The sequence below is a fragment of the Rhinolophus hipposideros genome (assembly GCF_964194185.1).
Source record: "Rhinolophus hipposideros genome assembly, chromosome: 16".
Classification (NCBI taxonomy): domain Eukaryota; kingdom Metazoa; phylum Chordata; class Mammalia; order Chiroptera; family Rhinolophidae; genus Rhinolophus; species Rhinolophus hipposideros.
The window spans coordinates 43,584,476-43,600,553 of NC_138062.1; the positions used below are offsets into that span (position 1 = coordinate 43,584,476).

At 53.1% G+C, this 16,078-nt stretch overlaps 1 protein-coding gene across 3 annotated transcripts; it reads left to right on the forward strand.

The window, feature by feature from the left end:
• The first annotated feature begins 3,964 nt into the window (after nucleotides 1-3,964).
• On the forward strand, nucleotides 3,965-9,814 carry EGR3 (early growth response 3). Of its 3 annotated transcripts, none has more exons than XM_081076974.1 (2): nucleotides 3,965-4,833; nucleotides 6,122-9,814. In XM_081076974.1, exons 1-2 carry the CDS (start codon nucleotides 4,680-4,682, stop codon nucleotides 7,129-7,131), a joined length of 1,164 nt encoding a protein of 387 aa, XP_080933100.1. In that variant the 5' UTR covers nucleotides 3,965-4,679; the 3' UTR covers nucleotides 7,132-9,814. The 3 variants fall into 3 exon arrangements, with proteins under 3 accessions (XP_080933100.1, XP_080933102.1, XP_080933101.1); XM_081076976.1 differs by lacking the exon at nucleotides 3,965-4,833 and adding an exon at nucleotides 5,005-5,107; XM_081076975.1 differs by lacking the exon at nucleotides 3,965-4,833 and adding an exon at nucleotides 5,194-5,299.
• Nucleotides 9,815-16,078: the final 6,264 nt, after the last annotated feature.

Below are 16,078 nucleotides of genomic sequence, written 5' to 3' on the forward strand. Positions count from 1 at the left end.
GAAGGGCAATGCATTAATTAAACCACTAATACCCCTGAATTAATTGGTGGTTTCTTTCCTGTAAGACAGCAGAGAAGACCTGGACATCTTTAGCTAAAGCCGGAGCTGAAGTTCAGAGGGCAGAGGTATGTGCAGAATTAAGGAGCAAGACAGAGCAGCAAGCTGGCCTTCTGTGGTGCATGTCTGGGACCACATCTCTTCCTTCCTTTATCCTTTTGCCAAGACAAACACACCCACTGCCCCCACAAGCAGTCGCAGTGGTCATAAGTACAGCTGGATTCAAGGGAGAGCGCAACCAGCGGGGCTGGGTAGCCTTGGCCCTGCTACAGAGTTGCTGAGCCTCCCCTTCACCGTCTCCGGGGTGAGGACACCCTGACTCAGTGCCTTCTCATTCCCCAACAAGTCCGGAGCTTGGAGTTTAAGTAATTAGGTCCTTGGCAATCTCACCTGAGCTGGCCAATAAAACAGACAATCACCCTCAGTCCCTGTCCAAGGAAGGAGAGAGGAAAGAAGGAGAGAGGGAAGGAGAGGGACTTTTTTCTATGCTGAATTCAAGGCTAGGCAATGAGAAGGGAGAATGCTATTAGTCTACAAGCAGCTACTTCAAACACCCCACCCCACTCCATATTCAGGGTTGTCCCCCTCCTGCCACAGAACCCTGGCCCCCATCATCCAGGATGCCAGGGGACACCTGTGTGGGCTGCAACCTGAACAGAGCCAGGCAGTGAGGACCTATGCTTGCTGAGGCAGGCTTTCCCCAGCATGGCTCTTTCCATGGCAGAGGAGGGAAGCAAGGACTCCAGAATGCCCTGTCCCACTCCAAAAACCACAGCTACCCTCCAAAAAAGTCCGGAAGGATGCTCCAGACTGTTGAAGAGCAACTCAGTGACTCCTTTGTACTCTGGCTTATGTCGCCACCAGCTATTGAGGGTTAAGTCCTCGCCTGGGCCCTTGCAGAGTGAAGACCATTCCTTAATCACCTCTACGTGGGTGCAGGTGCTGGGTAAGTTGGACTTTCATTTGCCCCCTAAATAACAAACATTAATACTTCTAGTATATGATCACATTGATATGAGATGGAGTTCCATACCTGGCCCTTTTTACTCCCTATGTCACTTACACTCACACTCCTAAGACATGTAAGGGGAAAGAGCTTTTCTGTTCCATGGTAGGGTGGGGGAGAATACAGTTTAACAGTAACAATTGCCTTTTATTGAGCGCTTGCTAGGGGTCTAACTTAAGTACTCTATGGGGATTATCTGAGTTAATTCTTCCTGAGGGATAGGTACTATTATTAGCCCAATTTACAGACAAGGAAACAGCAGCTAAGAAAGAAATGTGTCCCAGTTCATATTGAAGTTTTAATGAATACTAATTTAATTGCATTGAAGGCTCCCATTTTTTGTCAAGAACTAGTAGGAAGGAGGGGGAAGGCATTTGCCCTTCAAAAAAACCCTCATCCAATCTCACCAATATGTAAGCAGGCAGTGGAAAAAGACCAAGACGGCAAGCCCTAATTGGCGCTTCCCCTGGCGTGCAACAAGTCCAGCTAGCCTAAAAGTGTTTGGGGGCCCTTTCTAGAGGGGTTACACCCCTCCACCGTCTCTGGGGCCCTGAAAGCTCTCAAGAATCCCGAACGCTCCCACTGCCTCTGCCTTTCCTAACACGGGCCCCTATCGAACAAAACTGGGGGTTCTAACTCCTCACTCTCCTCCTCTTCTGGGGAGCGGTCTCAACAGGTGGGGACTGAGTGGATCCCGGTAGAGTCCTCCGGAGTTGAACTGGTCGGTTTGGAAGTCTCCCTTCCTTCCCGCCACCCCCGCAGGCTGAGCTGTGTGCCTCACGCGGGGAAACATGGGCACTGCAGTCAATATTGGGGCCTGCGGCTTGCCCAAGGCTGCGGACCTCATGGCGTCTCCCCGGCCTGGTCAAGAACCTGTGGAGACCCTCCGGGTGCACACGCAGCAGGGGGCGACGCAGAGGGGGCAGACCTGAGACTGGCGGGGCCAAACCTAGCTGGTCACCGCCGCTCCCCGCCTCTCCCCTACTGCCGTGCTCAAGGGCCAGCGGTCAGAGCCCCTGGCTATTTCACGCCCCCCAGACCGCCTCCCTAGGTGACGATACAGCCTGTGCGGTTCCTTTAAAGGCTGTGGGTTCCGTTCTTCTTTCCTTTTCCACTGGATGCCAAAATATGCAAATCCGGGGACCGGAATCTGCAGCCAAATCGAGAAGGAGAAGGGGCGCGGCCGGCGCGTCACCGGATCCTCTCCTTGTATGGCTCTTCCCGGCTTGGCCCGCCGCCCCGCGACCCTCCCAGCAGCCGCCAGGGCCCCTCCCGCGCCCAGCCGGGCTCACACTGCCGCCCACGCCCCCGGGCCGGCCGCTCGCCCCCCCTAGGGAGGGAGCCGGGGGCGGGAGACGCTGCACGCCCTGATTCCGGCCGGAGCTGGGACCGCTGCAGAGCTCTCTCGCTCTCCGCGCCGCGCGGGCGGAGGAGAGCCCGGGGGCGCAGTGACTCCCCGGTATAGGTGTAGGGAGCCAGGCGGGAGCGGCGGCAGGGGAGAAGGGGCTCGCGGGCGGCGGGAATCCCTATTTTGCTGAGAACCAGAGAAGATCCGGGGGAGATTGGGCCCTCCCACCCCCAGTTCAACACCGAGTGAAGTGAAGAGGAGGAGAGAGAGGTTGTCATCCACCCCCACCGCGATGTGCTGCTCGGGAGTTCCTCCCACGCCTCCCCGGCCCGCGTGGCCCTCCCACGGCTTGAGGCCCGGGGATCCTCTTTTCCTCCTTGTCAACACTCTCACTCCCCCTGAAAAATACACGTTCCCCCAACCCGATTCCCCAGCGGGGGACGCGGGATTCACCGCGCCCACACGGCCACCGAGGAGGGAATCCTCCCACGCCAAGCCGGTGTGATTCGGGGTCGCTCCCCCGCGCTCCCTTTCTCTCCTCCCCCTCTCCCTGGCCCAGCCGCGCGAGCTCCAGGAGCAGGCCTCGGGGAACATAGCAGCCGCCCCCAGAATCTGCTGCTGCTCCGGGAGGTGACAGCGCCCCGGGTCGGCAAACAGGCGGCCCTTGACTGCAGGGTGCCGGCAGGCAGCGATGGGGACAGCCCTGTAGAAGGCGAGGGGGAGGGTAGAAACTAGGGGAGGCCGCGGTGGTGTCAGAGACTGTGGGTCCGACATGCTCCTCCTGCAACTCAGTGGCGGGCCCTTCGCAGACAGCAATAGACCGCGGCTGCGATTGGGCCTGCTGGGCCCTCCTGCCATCCCGGGGCCAAAAGAGGTGCTTTGCAACCGTTAGGGGATTTATCGGGGATTTGGTGCACGTGTTTCCTATCTGCTCAACTTCATGCTTTCTTCTTTACCAACAAAACCGCACATCCACAACACCAAATGTGCGGGGTTCTCATCTCCCGCGCAGCGGTTCTGCAGCTACGAATTTCCCCGCCACGGCGCTCAACCTGGAGTCAGCGCAGGGTCAGGGGCCCAGGGAGCCGCACGGGTGTGGGCGGCGAATCAGAGTGAGGCAGGAACAAAAGTTCTCGAGATACTGGACCGGGGATCCCTGCCACGCAGAATCCTCCTCGAAGGGACGCGCGCCCTTGCTCCCAGTCTGCGGCAGGGTCCAGGACGCGAGAAGAGCGGCGGGAGCAGGGTCGGAGCTCACGCCTTCCGGGTTCCCCCGAAGTTCCCAGGCTGCAAAAGGACGTCGCCCGGCGTTTTCATTTCTCTTTCTTCCTGCTAGGGGTGTTGGAGGCCACTTGCAAACAACTCTACTCACCCACCCACCCCCCGCTAGCCCCATGCTCTCCCAGAGCGTCCTCCTAGTGCACGACCCAAAATAAACACGGCGGCGGTTACGGCTTTTTTCAAACGCGCGCTGCGCGCTTTACGCTTTGCGTTCAGTTGCCTCCCTCTTTCCACTCTCCTCTCGAATTGTTCGTCTTGCTTCTCTTCTATTTCTCTTTCTCTTTTTTCGAGATCCGCGAGCGGTGCGGACGTCGCTCGCTGGCTGCGGCCCGCTTCCTGCTTTCTAATGTTCCATTGTGAGGAGCTTCCATTGTGACGTCGCGCCCCTTCGGCTAGGCTTTGTCTGTCCATATATGGGCAGCTACGTCACGGAGCTTTCCCGGGGCTCAGATAAATAGGCTGCTGGAGTTCCCTGGCTGGGAGCTTTTGGGCAGCAGTGAGCTTGCTAGGAGGCAGCGGGGCTGGCGCTTGTGGTAGCAGCGGCAGCGGCAGCGGCTGAGCGGCGGCGGCAGTGGCGGCGGCGGCGGCGGCGGTGGCGGATCGGGGGGCGGGGGGGCCGCCGGCGCGCGTCTGTTTGTGAGAGCAACACTGAGGCCGCGTGCGACCCCCTCGGGCCGCGACCCCCCAGCCCAGCCCCCAGCCCCCCCCCGCACACGCCCCCCCCCCCGACCCAGCCTCTTACGGAACCCGCGGAGGCAACCGAGAGGATTACCCCCTTTACCCTCTCTCCCACCCACCCCCAAAAAGAGAAGATCCCCTCCCCTAACCCACCCCTTCCCCTCTTTCCTCCCTCCTCCCCCCGAACTTTCCCTCTCGCATGCTGTTCCCCTGCACCACGGATCGCCTCTCTGATGCCGCTTGCCTGGAAGCTGCGTTAGGAGCCAGCGGCGGCGGCGGTGGCGGCGGCGGCAGCAGCTCGGGAGTGCTATGACCGGCAAACTCGCCGAGAAGCTGCCGGTGACCATGAGCAGTTTGCTAAACCAACTGCCTGACAATCTGTACCCCGAGGAGATTCCCAGCGCGCTCAACCTCTTCTCCGGCAGCAGCGATTCCGTAGCCCATTACAATCAGATGGCTACAGGTAAGGGCGGCCGGGAGGCGGCGAGGAAGGAAAGAGAGGAAGAGGAGGAGGGAACGAGCTAGCGATGGATGGATGGATGGATGGGTGGATGAATGGATGGATGGATGGATGGATGGATGGATGGAGAGATGGGGACGCTTTGGGAATTTTCCGGGGGGCGAGTTGCTTTTCCCACCCACTCCCCCCGCCCTTCCCGATCGGGAAGGCTTGGTTGGCGACGCCACGGTTGAGGCTTCTGTTCTCCCGGGTGGGGGCAGCCGCCAACCGGAGGGAGGTAGGTGCCAGCGGCTCTGGGGTTCTCCACTCAGGGGGCGCGATCGCCGGGCTGCGCGCAAGGCGTGGTGCCGTCGCCCCCTTTCCCGGGAGGAGCCGAGCGTTCCTTTCACCCGCGCTCTCCCCCCTTACTCCCTCAGCCCCCCACCCGGGATGGAGCCGTGTGCGGCGTGGAGTCCCCGCGGTGGGAGAGGTACTGCGACGCTGCCTTTCTGGGGCGTTCAGCAAACCCGTGGGGGTGTGGGGACGGCGGGCAGCGGGAGGGAGTCCACCCGCGCGGGGGCTGACATGGGGGGCAATCCCTGGGCCAAGGAGCTTGGGAAGAGCGGCCACTCCCGCGGTGGAGACACGGGCCGGTTTTCCGCCGCCCTCCACCCTTGCTAGCGGAGGCTGAGCTTTCCCCCTCCAGCAAAAGCCGAAAGCTTCTTCAGGCCGGGAGGAGGCTGGGCCGGGGGGAGGCAGCGGGAGAGCTCCCTTTGCGGGCAGCACCCCTCTACACGCCGAGGACAAAGCGTCGGAGCGCTAGGGGTCATGGACCCGGGCGCAGTGCACAAGGAGGGCTTCGTCGCGGCAGGAAAGGCGCGGCGTCCCGGCGCGGACAGGGCTAGGGGAAGAGGCCGAGTTATGTGCGCTAGAGAGCGAGAGCCCGGCGCGCTCTGGGTCTAAAACTACCTGTAGCTGCAGCTACCTGCCCGCCCCACCTCGGAAACAACAATGCTCCTCGCGCGCGCGCGCGCGCGCGTGTGTGTGTGTGGTACGTGAGTGTGTGCGCGGCGTGTGCGGTGTGTGTGCAGCAGCCACTCCACACCCCGATCCGTAGTATTTTGCTGTATCCAGGTTGCGCCCGGGAGCTCGGCACCGCCCGCTTTGCGCCGCGCGCAGCTTTCCTTTTACCCCACGCGCTGTGCACTCCAGCAGGCCTCACCCTTCACACCTGGGCCAGGACCTGGGCGCCCCGGCCCTGGAGCCCTCTTGGCTTCACTCACCCCTCCCCTCTCTCCCCCGCTCTCCGCAGAGAATGTGATGGACATCGGTCTGACCAACGAGAAGCCCAACCCGGAACTCTCTTATTCCGGCTCCTTCCAGCCAGCCCCCGGCAACAAGACTGTGACCTACTTGGGAAAGTTCGCCTTCGATTCCCCTTCCAACTGGTGCCAGGACAACATCATTAGCCTCATGAGCGCCGGCATCTTGGGGGTGCCCCCGGCCTCAGGGGCACTCAGCACCCAGACCTCTACGGCCAGCATGGTGCAGCCGCCACAGGGCGACGTGGAGGCCATGTATCCAGCGCTGCCCCCCTATTCTAACTGCAGTGATCTCTACTCGGAGCCTGTGTCTTTCCACGACCCCCAGGGCAACCCCGGGCTCGCCTATTCCCCCCAGGATTATCAATCGGCCAAACCGGCCTTGGACAGCAATCTCTTCCCCATGATTCCCGACTACAACTTATACCACCACCCCAACGACATGGGCTCAATTCCGGAGCACAAGCCCTTCCAGGCCATGGACCCCATCCGGGTCAACCCGCCCCCTATTACGCCCCTGGAGACCATCAAGGCGTTCAAAGACAAGCAGATCCACCCAGGCTTCAGTAGCCTGCCCCAGCCGCCGCTCACGCTAAAGCCCATCCGGCCCCGCAAGTACCCCAACCGACCCAGCAAGACCCCGCTCCATGAGCGGCCCCACGCGTGCCCAGCGGAGGGCTGCGACCGCCGCTTCAGCCGTTCGGACGAGCTGACCCGGCACCTGCGCATCCACACGGGCCACAAGCCCTTCCAGTGCCGGATCTGCATGCGGAGCTTCAGCCGTAGCGACCACCTTACCACTCACATCCGCACGCATACGGGCGAGAAGCCCTTCGCCTGCGAGTTCTGCGGGCGCAAGTTTGCGCGCAGCGACGAGCGCAAGCGCCACGCCAAGATCCACCTCAAGCAAAAGGAGAAGAAAGCGGAGAAGGGGAGTGCGCCTTCTGCGTCCTCAGCGCCCCCCGTGTCCCTGGCCCCTGTGGTCACTACCTGTGCCTGAGGCTCGTGCCCCAGATCCCCACTTTTCCCCTCCAGTGTCTCCCTGCTGCTTAGCCTGAAAGCAGCGGGAAAGCTAGCCACTGAGGCGCAGGGGCCGCACCCTGGTCTCTCTATGGACGTAAGGTCCCTTATTCCCCTTCGATGCCCCCTGTTTCCACCCTTTCACACCGGCCAACGGTCGGGGGCCAGGGCAGAAGGCGCCTTCCCCTCGCTGCCCCCCCACACTCCTTTAGCCGAGGCGTGGGGGCGGAAAAGGTGGCGTCTAGCCCACTTTGTTCAGTTCGGATCGTCTTGATCCAGGGGCCTCTGGGCCGCGCCAAGGACCTGCGGGGGACTGAACGCGGGGCCCGCCCAAGCCTTGCCCAACCCAAGCACCTCACGGGTCCCCCCACGTTTCCCTTTGTCCCCCCTCCAAGATTCGAAAGGGGGAGAGGGTAAGGAGCGCACCAAAGCGCAGAGCTTGCTGCCCGCCGCACGCACGCGCCTGCGTGCGGGGTTGCGCGCGAGTGTGCGTGCTCGCGTGTGTGTGTGTGTATGTGTGTGTGTGCGCGCGCACGCGCGCGGGCACACGAGTGTGTGTGAGACTCGAGCTGAACTGGGCTGTGTCCACCCCAAACTCTTCCCCACATCAGGTCTCCAGGCCGCTAGGGGACTGTCCTAGGCTGGGGGCCTGCACGTGGCCAGACGAGACGGGTCTTCCATCTGCTCGGAAATAATGTTTCTTACAGAAATGCTTGGGACGCTATTGCGGCGGTGCAGAGGCCGCCGCTTAGGGTTTAGCCCCTCAGAACCCCTCCTTTTCCGAGCGCTTCCCTGTTAGGCCTCAGGGCAGTTTGATTTGCTGGGAGAAGGAGCAGCCATCACTGAACTTGCCTTTTAAAAAATGTATTTCCCACTTTTTAAAATCTATGTCCTGAGTTTGCCCTTTGCCCTACCCCTACCCCGCTCTTCTCCCTTCTAAGCCTTCTCCCATCTGTTTCAAAATCTTTTCCCAGAAAGGCAGGCCTCAACCAGCCACCCCATTTCACCATCTTTTTGTTTTTTCATTCGCATACCCATTTCTCCTTCCCACCATTGGTGGAAAAGCAGGCTCTTTTTTTGCCTTTGGTCATTAAGAGGTAGAATTCAAATCTATGTATATGGTGTGTGTGTGTGTGTGTATGTGTGTGTGTATGTGTACACACACACATATACATATATATATAACATATACACAATATGTATTCCTAGCAAAATAAAATCTCTAAGGTACTTGGCTATCCAGTGCAGTGCACAGGAATAAAGAGAATTTGTTAGCATTTACAGCTTTAAATGGTTTATTTTTTATGAAAATTTGAACTGATGAGATTATTAGCTACATATGTGTGTATGTATATGAGTATATATAGCTCTATCTATGTATATATACATACATACATACACATATACCCAACCCTGTCCAAATTTTCCTCAATGATACGGGGATTTTTTTTTTTTTTGCTTTAATCCATGTTAATGAATGAGGCATCTTCTCCATACCCCAGTCTAACCCACCCTACCTCACCTCTTCTCAGGCACCCCCTTCTCCCCAGCCCTTCTCCACACAGGGGTAACTCTTGAAATGGAGTAGTAGGGAAGGTTGCTCTCTGACACAGCTTCCAGCACAGTCCTGACTGAATGTATTGCTTCCTATTCGAGTAATTTCTCCTGTGGTCAGTAAGCTGCCCAGAGAGAAGGAACAAAGGTCTGGAGTTTACAGAATGTCTGTTTTTAGTCACTTTATGCGTTTCCCACTTTTTTTTTTAAAGAGAAAAAGCACTGTTTTTTGTTTTTGTTTTTGTTTCTTTGGTGGTGGGTAAATAATACTAAAAGGAGTCTAGTGAAAGGGAAAAAAAAATCAAAGAGCAGGGGGATTGTGGATTTCCAGGTACTTGGACTTTTTGTAGAAGGAGAGAGAAGAGGATGAAGTTTGCCAAGAAGGCCCATATTTTTTCAGCTGAAGGGTAAAATCTTTCTTTGCAGAGACAGTATTTTGCTGAATACTTTTTATAATGTGATGATTATTAAAAACAAAAATTTTGGTCACTTCAAAGCTGGAAGGAGGAATCAGATATCCTTTAATATTTTTTCCTTGCTCCTTCTGGCTTATGCATGTCACTGCATGATAACTCTGAGTTTTCCTTTGTTTTAATAAAACTGTTCTCAGACATTTAAGCTAAACTAAGAGAAAAATAACTTTGTTGCCAAAAGGTTGTGCTATCCAGATTTTTTTATATGTCTGCATGTTTGAAAAAAACAACAAAAGAAAATGCACTCTAACTTATGTGAACTGAGAGAAAAAAAAATCAGGTTTTAAACAGGAAAACCTATGGGGAATGATATTTTTTGAAAGACTTTTGTATAAAGTTGAGTACTCAGAAAAAGACAAACCAGATGTAATATATTTTGTGGATGTTTTTATTTCTTGGATTTATAGTACCTTATACTAAGGTTAAAAAAATATGCTTGATATTGTGAAAAGGTGAAATTCTTCACCAACATTTCATCTGCTCCTTTGTCACATTGTTATGCCAATATAATATAGTTAATGAAAACAGCATTTTTAAAAACCGAAATATTGAACTGGTGTAATGTTGTACCATTTGCACTGTGAGCAAATGCTAATACAGTAAATATATTGTGTTTGCTGACAATCAGCTGGCCTATAAATCTCATTATTTTATTTCTTGTTTTCATAGCATAAAGTTTTGGTTTGGCCTGTTCTTTGTCTTGCTTTGTTTTTGACTGGTGGTCGGTTTGATAGGTTCTTATGCCTGGTTTTGCCGTTATTGCTCTGAAAACTGTGTGGAAATGTGGAATTTGTTATTGGAAGTTGATCAGAATTTTGTGTGGGTTCTGGTGTTTCCAATCCAGTATTGAGTGTTCGCTGTGGTTCTAAGAGCTTAGGATTTTCCTCCCCCCTTTTGGGTGCCTCAAACTGCTGCAGAGGTTAGGTGAACAGATTAGGTAAAGTCACGGAATTCAGGGCTAGTGACTGGCACCTCCTAGATACCTTCTCTCTGGTTTGCAATGGGTATCTGAGGGTAGGAAGGAGGGGATCTAGTGGTTTATGAGCTATTTCTCTGATAGTCGCAGGGAGCACCGGAACAGGACTCTCGTGGGTTTCTGTGAGTGGTGTTCTTGCTAAAGCTTTTGAAGATTGAAAAACAGGTGGAGACTTGAGAGGGGTTCTTCGGGGTTGGCGAGATAACCAGAGAGACTGGAAGCTCTTTTGTGGTCAGATAATTGGAGAAAATCAGGTTTAAATTTCTACAACTGCAATCGCACTTGGACAGGATTCTCCAGGGCTCACTATCTGTAGCTGCCTGGGAAACGTGGTCCTGGTTGAAAAACTGCTTTTATGAACTTCCCAGAGATCTGACGCTTTTGAAAAAAGAAAGACCATTTGGGTTGGGAGGACATACAAGGAATGTTTTATACAACATTAACCCCTCGAATTGTACAACTTTTGTCTCCCGTGAAAGTAATGCTTCCCCTCCCTGAGCTTTCCTCCCCAGAACCTCCCGTCCCTAACGGAGTTTATTTGCCAGTCCTAGAGCTTTCTCTTGAGATATATACCTTCCATGTCCTTCCTGTCTCCATCCTATCCCCTCTCCTTATTTCCTGTAGTCTTTAGAATCCTTTATCCCTGTGAGGCTTGTCCTAGAGCGGTCTTTGGACAAGTGAGCCCTGCCCCTCTTTCTTTCTTCCTGTCTCCCCTCTAAAACACTTACCTGGGTTTCTCTTCCATGCGTTTCCGCATATTATCTGCCTTAGCAAAGTTGAGGGACCTGGTGTATGATACTGAGCTACGTAAACGTGGTGCCACACATGACTGGGGGGTGTTGACTCCATGCCTGTGATACTGACCAGGCCATACAGGAACAGAAATGTCTAGCATCTCTATTCAGAAACTGCTCTTGCTGCCCCAATCATTGCAGGCCTAGCACTGAAAAATGTGGGCAGTATTTCTGGTTGGCTGTAGTTATCAAGAAGTTGAGGGCAGACTTGGGTGGAGGAGGTGGGCTGTGGCCTTAGGAAAGAATGTTTTTGAAGTGAGAGGTCAATACGGAGAATGCAGTATGGAATCTTAAAGTTCCTCACCCACACAATTCTAGGTCACAGGCTGCCATCTTGAATTCTCTTCTCTTACCTCAGGAAACTTGAAAAATTCCAAACTACAACTTTATGTACAACCACAAGGAGGTAGCTATCTTTTTAACAAAGGGACTCGAAAGATGGCTGAAAAGTCCTAACGATTGAGCATATAATCCATCTCGTTGCTAAACTAGATGGTTCTTTCCAAATCTCTATGTGTTTTCAAGTGAATATTATCCGTGGAAAATAGTGTCGCTGGGTGTCTTCTTAGTTAGTATCCAGCCCCACCTGCACCTTCTCCAATCAAACCAGGCCTTCAGAATTGCACTTTCGTCAACACTGTACTATGCTGCATGATTAATAAACTCACTTCCCATTGGTGCATATTACTCAACCCAACCTGGTTCAACCACTGGGTTCCTTGGCAATATGGCAGCCCGCCTAGCTGGCACCAGCCCTGTGTGGTGTAATCTCTGATTCACACTTTGTAGTTAGATAAGGTTGTCTCAGATAGCATCATACCAGCAACCCAACCTGCCTGGGTTTGTAAATATGGGGAGAGGAAACTCAACCCTGAAACTTAGGGATGAAGTGAAGAGATGGTGGAGGAAAGGCCTAGCTAGGACTATCATGAGAAGGAATCTATGGAGGCTTTGCAAGGAAAGGCCCAGGAGCAAAATCAGGTATAAAAATGTGAAGGAGGTAGAGGCCTCGCTCCTTCCAAGCAACCCCTAAGGTGTTTGGGGATGAATGAAAGGATGCCTTCCACCTACCCACCCACCCCCACCCACCCTCCCCCGCACACACACACACACACACCTCGGGAGTGGCATACTGAAACGTATGACTCTTTGCAAAATTGTACTCAGTGAACTGTGGTTAAGTACAAATGAGGAGATACTTTGTGAGAACTGGGGGACAAAAGGTGACATATGTTTTTATGCGGTGGTGGTGGTGGTGGTGAGTGTGTTTAAGTGTGTATCTATGTATTATTCACAAATACATGAAAAGGAATAGCAAGGTGGATTCTGGTGAATGAAGCCAGTAGCTTATGGCCAGTCACTACTGATCCCCTTTTGCTAGTCCAGAATTTGCCTGCTATAGATGAGGGGGTTGTAAGCTGCTCTTTCCTGGCTTTGATTGGATCCCCTGGTGTCCTGGAACAATAAACATAGGGAAAGTAGGAGGCCTCTGTGTGTACCAAAGACTAGAAATCATACTGGAAAAATCTTAACAACTAGGAGAAAATGACTTTCTAAAAGGTGCCATGGGGTTTTAAAAATAGGTCGTAATCCTAAATCTATTCCAAGAGGTTCCTTTTAGAAAACCTACTCTTTGTGCAGAGAGGAATGAGGTCTCCAGAGGAAGAGGAACGATCCAAGTGAATCTCAGAACCCCTCGGTCACACCAGTTCCTGGGACGGCCCTGAGGACATAATTAATGACTCCCCCGTCAGTCATTCAGAGACCAGGAATAGGTCTGGCCTCATCAGCTTCTCCCTACATCCAAGCTCTTGAAACTTCACCACTCTCTTTGCGTCAAGGTTCCCATCTACCCCATCTTTACTATTTTCAACGACTGGTCATTTTCACACCCCTTCACAAGAACAGAGGTGGGCCAGGGTTGGGGGCAGTGTGGTGAGGCTTTCTCTGACTTGCACTTAAGTCTCTGACATGGCCATGCCCAAGCACAAAGCAGCCAGCCTCTAGTCTTTGGCCTGGAATCCTCATTCCCTATCCTGATCAGGGCTGTTTGGTTAGGATCTGGAATGGGGCAATCCCTGTCGCCACCCCTACTGGCCACCAGGGGCACAGAGCTCCTGTGCCCCCGACCACCGTGTGAAAATACTCCTTATTCCCTTCAGGGAAAACATGCAGATGGCTATAAGAAGGGCTTTTGAGCAATCTTACTAAGGAGTGAATGGAAACAGTACATGACCACAAAGCTGCAAACAAGAAGAATTAGAGAATATGAGTTTTTAGATGGTGGTGCCTACTCAACAAAAATCTTCTAGGTTGGGTGGGAGTTGGACGACCATGGGTTACCCACTGAGTTCCTAGTTATGTTCTCAGGAATGCTTCTGCCTCTCAGCTCCTTGGAGGAAAAGAAAAATCTGATGCCTTCAAGGCTGGGGACATCCCTGCTTTCCATTGGGAAAATTACCCTTGTCCATGGACTTGTATTCTCTGGGGTGGCTTACCCCAGGGGGTGGCCCTCACCCAGAATGCATCAGGCCCCTGTCTCGAGCAAAAGGGAGAGAGATTGATGACCAGAACTGGGCCTCTAGGACCATTGCCTTCTTCTCAAAGACAGGCTGCAAAAGCTCTGGCACTTTCTACTAGTTAGCGTTTTGCCTCGCCAGGTTATCCAGGTGCCTAAACGTCTTCCATTCCTCCTTGTTCCCTTCTCCCCACTGCTTGTGAAGGTTAGGCCATCCGAGCAGGAAGGCAGAAATCTTCCAGTGTCTGTGCAAATCCAGGGTAATAAGGGACGCCTTCTTTAGGGCACTTGTTACTTACTCAGGTCTCTGTCCTGGAAATCGAGAGGCAGTTTGATAACCCAGCAGCTACTCTGGTTTTTCCCTTGGGGTCCTTAACTAGCTTTGAAAGTGTCCCCTCCATCCTAGATCTGAATCTCAACTTGGCCACTTTCTTGCAGTGTGCCTGTCAACAAGTTTCTTAGTCTCTCTGAACCTCAGTTTCCTCCTGTCTTATTGCTGTTGTAGGGTTCCAATGTGGTCATATATATGGTGCCTGGCTCATTGTGGGTGCTCCATAAATGTGACTTATCTTCCTTCTCCCTTGGCTCTGTCCCCTTTCCCCATTCTCCAAGCTAAGGTGAGACAGAGGGCTCTGCTTCTACCAGGGATCAGAACGCTGACTGCAACACAGCCAGAGGATCTTGAGTCCTCACTACCACTCCCAACTCCAGCCATCCACTGGACATCTGTATTCTGAAAGGGGATCTTCCCCACCTCCCAATCCATCCACACAGACATGAGTCCTTACCCGGCTTGGCTACAGCTTCTGTCATTGTTGCCATTTCCTGGCCTAGTTCCTGACCCCTTCCCAGGTCCTTTTGTCTCTCTCACTTAGATGGGTGGATGTAACACCTTCCTGATCCAGTATCATCTGCAAAGTTAATTAATGTGTCATTGGGCTGTTGCCTGCTTCCTGATCCTTATCTGGGATTTAAATAAAACGCAGCAACCCCAGTTCCTCCCCCATCCATCCCTCTCCCTGAGTCTGAGGCTTCTTCTTAGTCATCAGTTCTTCTGACCTCAACCTTCTGGCCAGTTCTCAGTTTGTAACCTCAGGCCTGGTGGCCCTGCCCCTGCCCAGACCTAGGTTGGGGACAGAAGTGCCATCCAGGGTTTAATGAAAGTGATGTTCTGTGAAAGAATCATGGACGTCAGGATCCTTACCTCATCCTACCCCCATGGGTGGGTTCCCCTAAATTTATAGTCATGAGGGACCTCAAGAGGCCATTTAGCACTCTTTTTCAGGTAAGGAAACGAAGACCTCCAGAGGTTCCGTGGCCTGTCCAAGGTCACACATCCAGTAAAGGCAGAGCCAACATTTCAGATTCAGACTGGAGGGTCCTATGGAAAGGTGCTGATTGCTGCATTTATTTAATAAATATTTATTAAGGGCCTACTGTGTACAACATATTTTTCTAAGCACCGAGGTAGCAGTGAACAAAAAATTCCTCCATTCTCAAAGCTTCCTGTCTCCAGGGCAGAAACAGACAAAAAATAAATAGATATTGTGTCAGATTATGATATGTGTTATGGAGAAAAACACAGCAGAGTGAGAAGAATGGGAAGTGCTGGGGTAGGAGTTACAATTGTATATGGGGTGGCCCCGGATGGCCTCACGGGAAGGGGTCTTTGTGCACAGACACAGGAAGTGATGGAGTGGGCCGTGTGGCCATCTGGCCAAGAGCACTCCCAGCAGAGGGGACAGCGAGTGTTAAGGCTCTGGTGACGGTGTTCTTGGACTGTTCAAGAAACCACATAGAGTCAGAGTGGCTGGAAAGAAGTAAGGAAGGGGGTCAGCCATAGGAAGAAGTCAAAGAGGCATGCGGGGTCAGATCCAGGAGAAAGCAAAAAAACCCTGAAGGCTGACAATCAGGAAGAGACCCCCAACTCCAGGGAGAGCCATGACCTGTGCCTGGGCTGCCAGGCCATGGGATGGGTACCCTCTCTCTCTACCCAGGCTGCCTCTCCTTTCATCCCTCAAAGCCTCCCTTCCTCTGCTTGGCTTCCTAATCCCCCTGATGCAGTCTTCTTAACCTTTCTTTCATGTCCTCCCAGAGGCCACTAATGATTCCTAAACTCCAGCTTGGTCTACGAGAGGCAGAACAGCCTCCTTCAAGAACCACAGCCTGAGAACCCTTTGTCTTCCTGTTGACATTTGCCTTGGTGCCAAGTTCCTAATAAGATGGATGACTCTTCCTGCTGCCCAGCCTCAGAGTGGGAATCTCCCTTGGCCTCATCTCTCAAAAATTGCTCCTGCAAAGCCAACACCCTCCAGTCTATGGCTGGATAGGCCACATTTCCTGCCTTAGCAAAAAGCTGGTAGATAGCCAGGTCCTCCAATATGGTCATATTCTCACCCCTACCCCAGGCCCTGAATATACAAGATGGGACATTCCTAAAACCACTTGATCCACAATACTCTCTGCCACAAGCTCCATTTCCCTGGATTCTTGCAAATCTTAGTCTTGTAGCATCATTTCTATAGACTTATCTAAGTAGTTTCATGCTGGAGAAGAAACATTTCTTCCCGCTGCCTTTCCTTTGGTCTTCCACTTCTTTCCAAAAGCTCCCC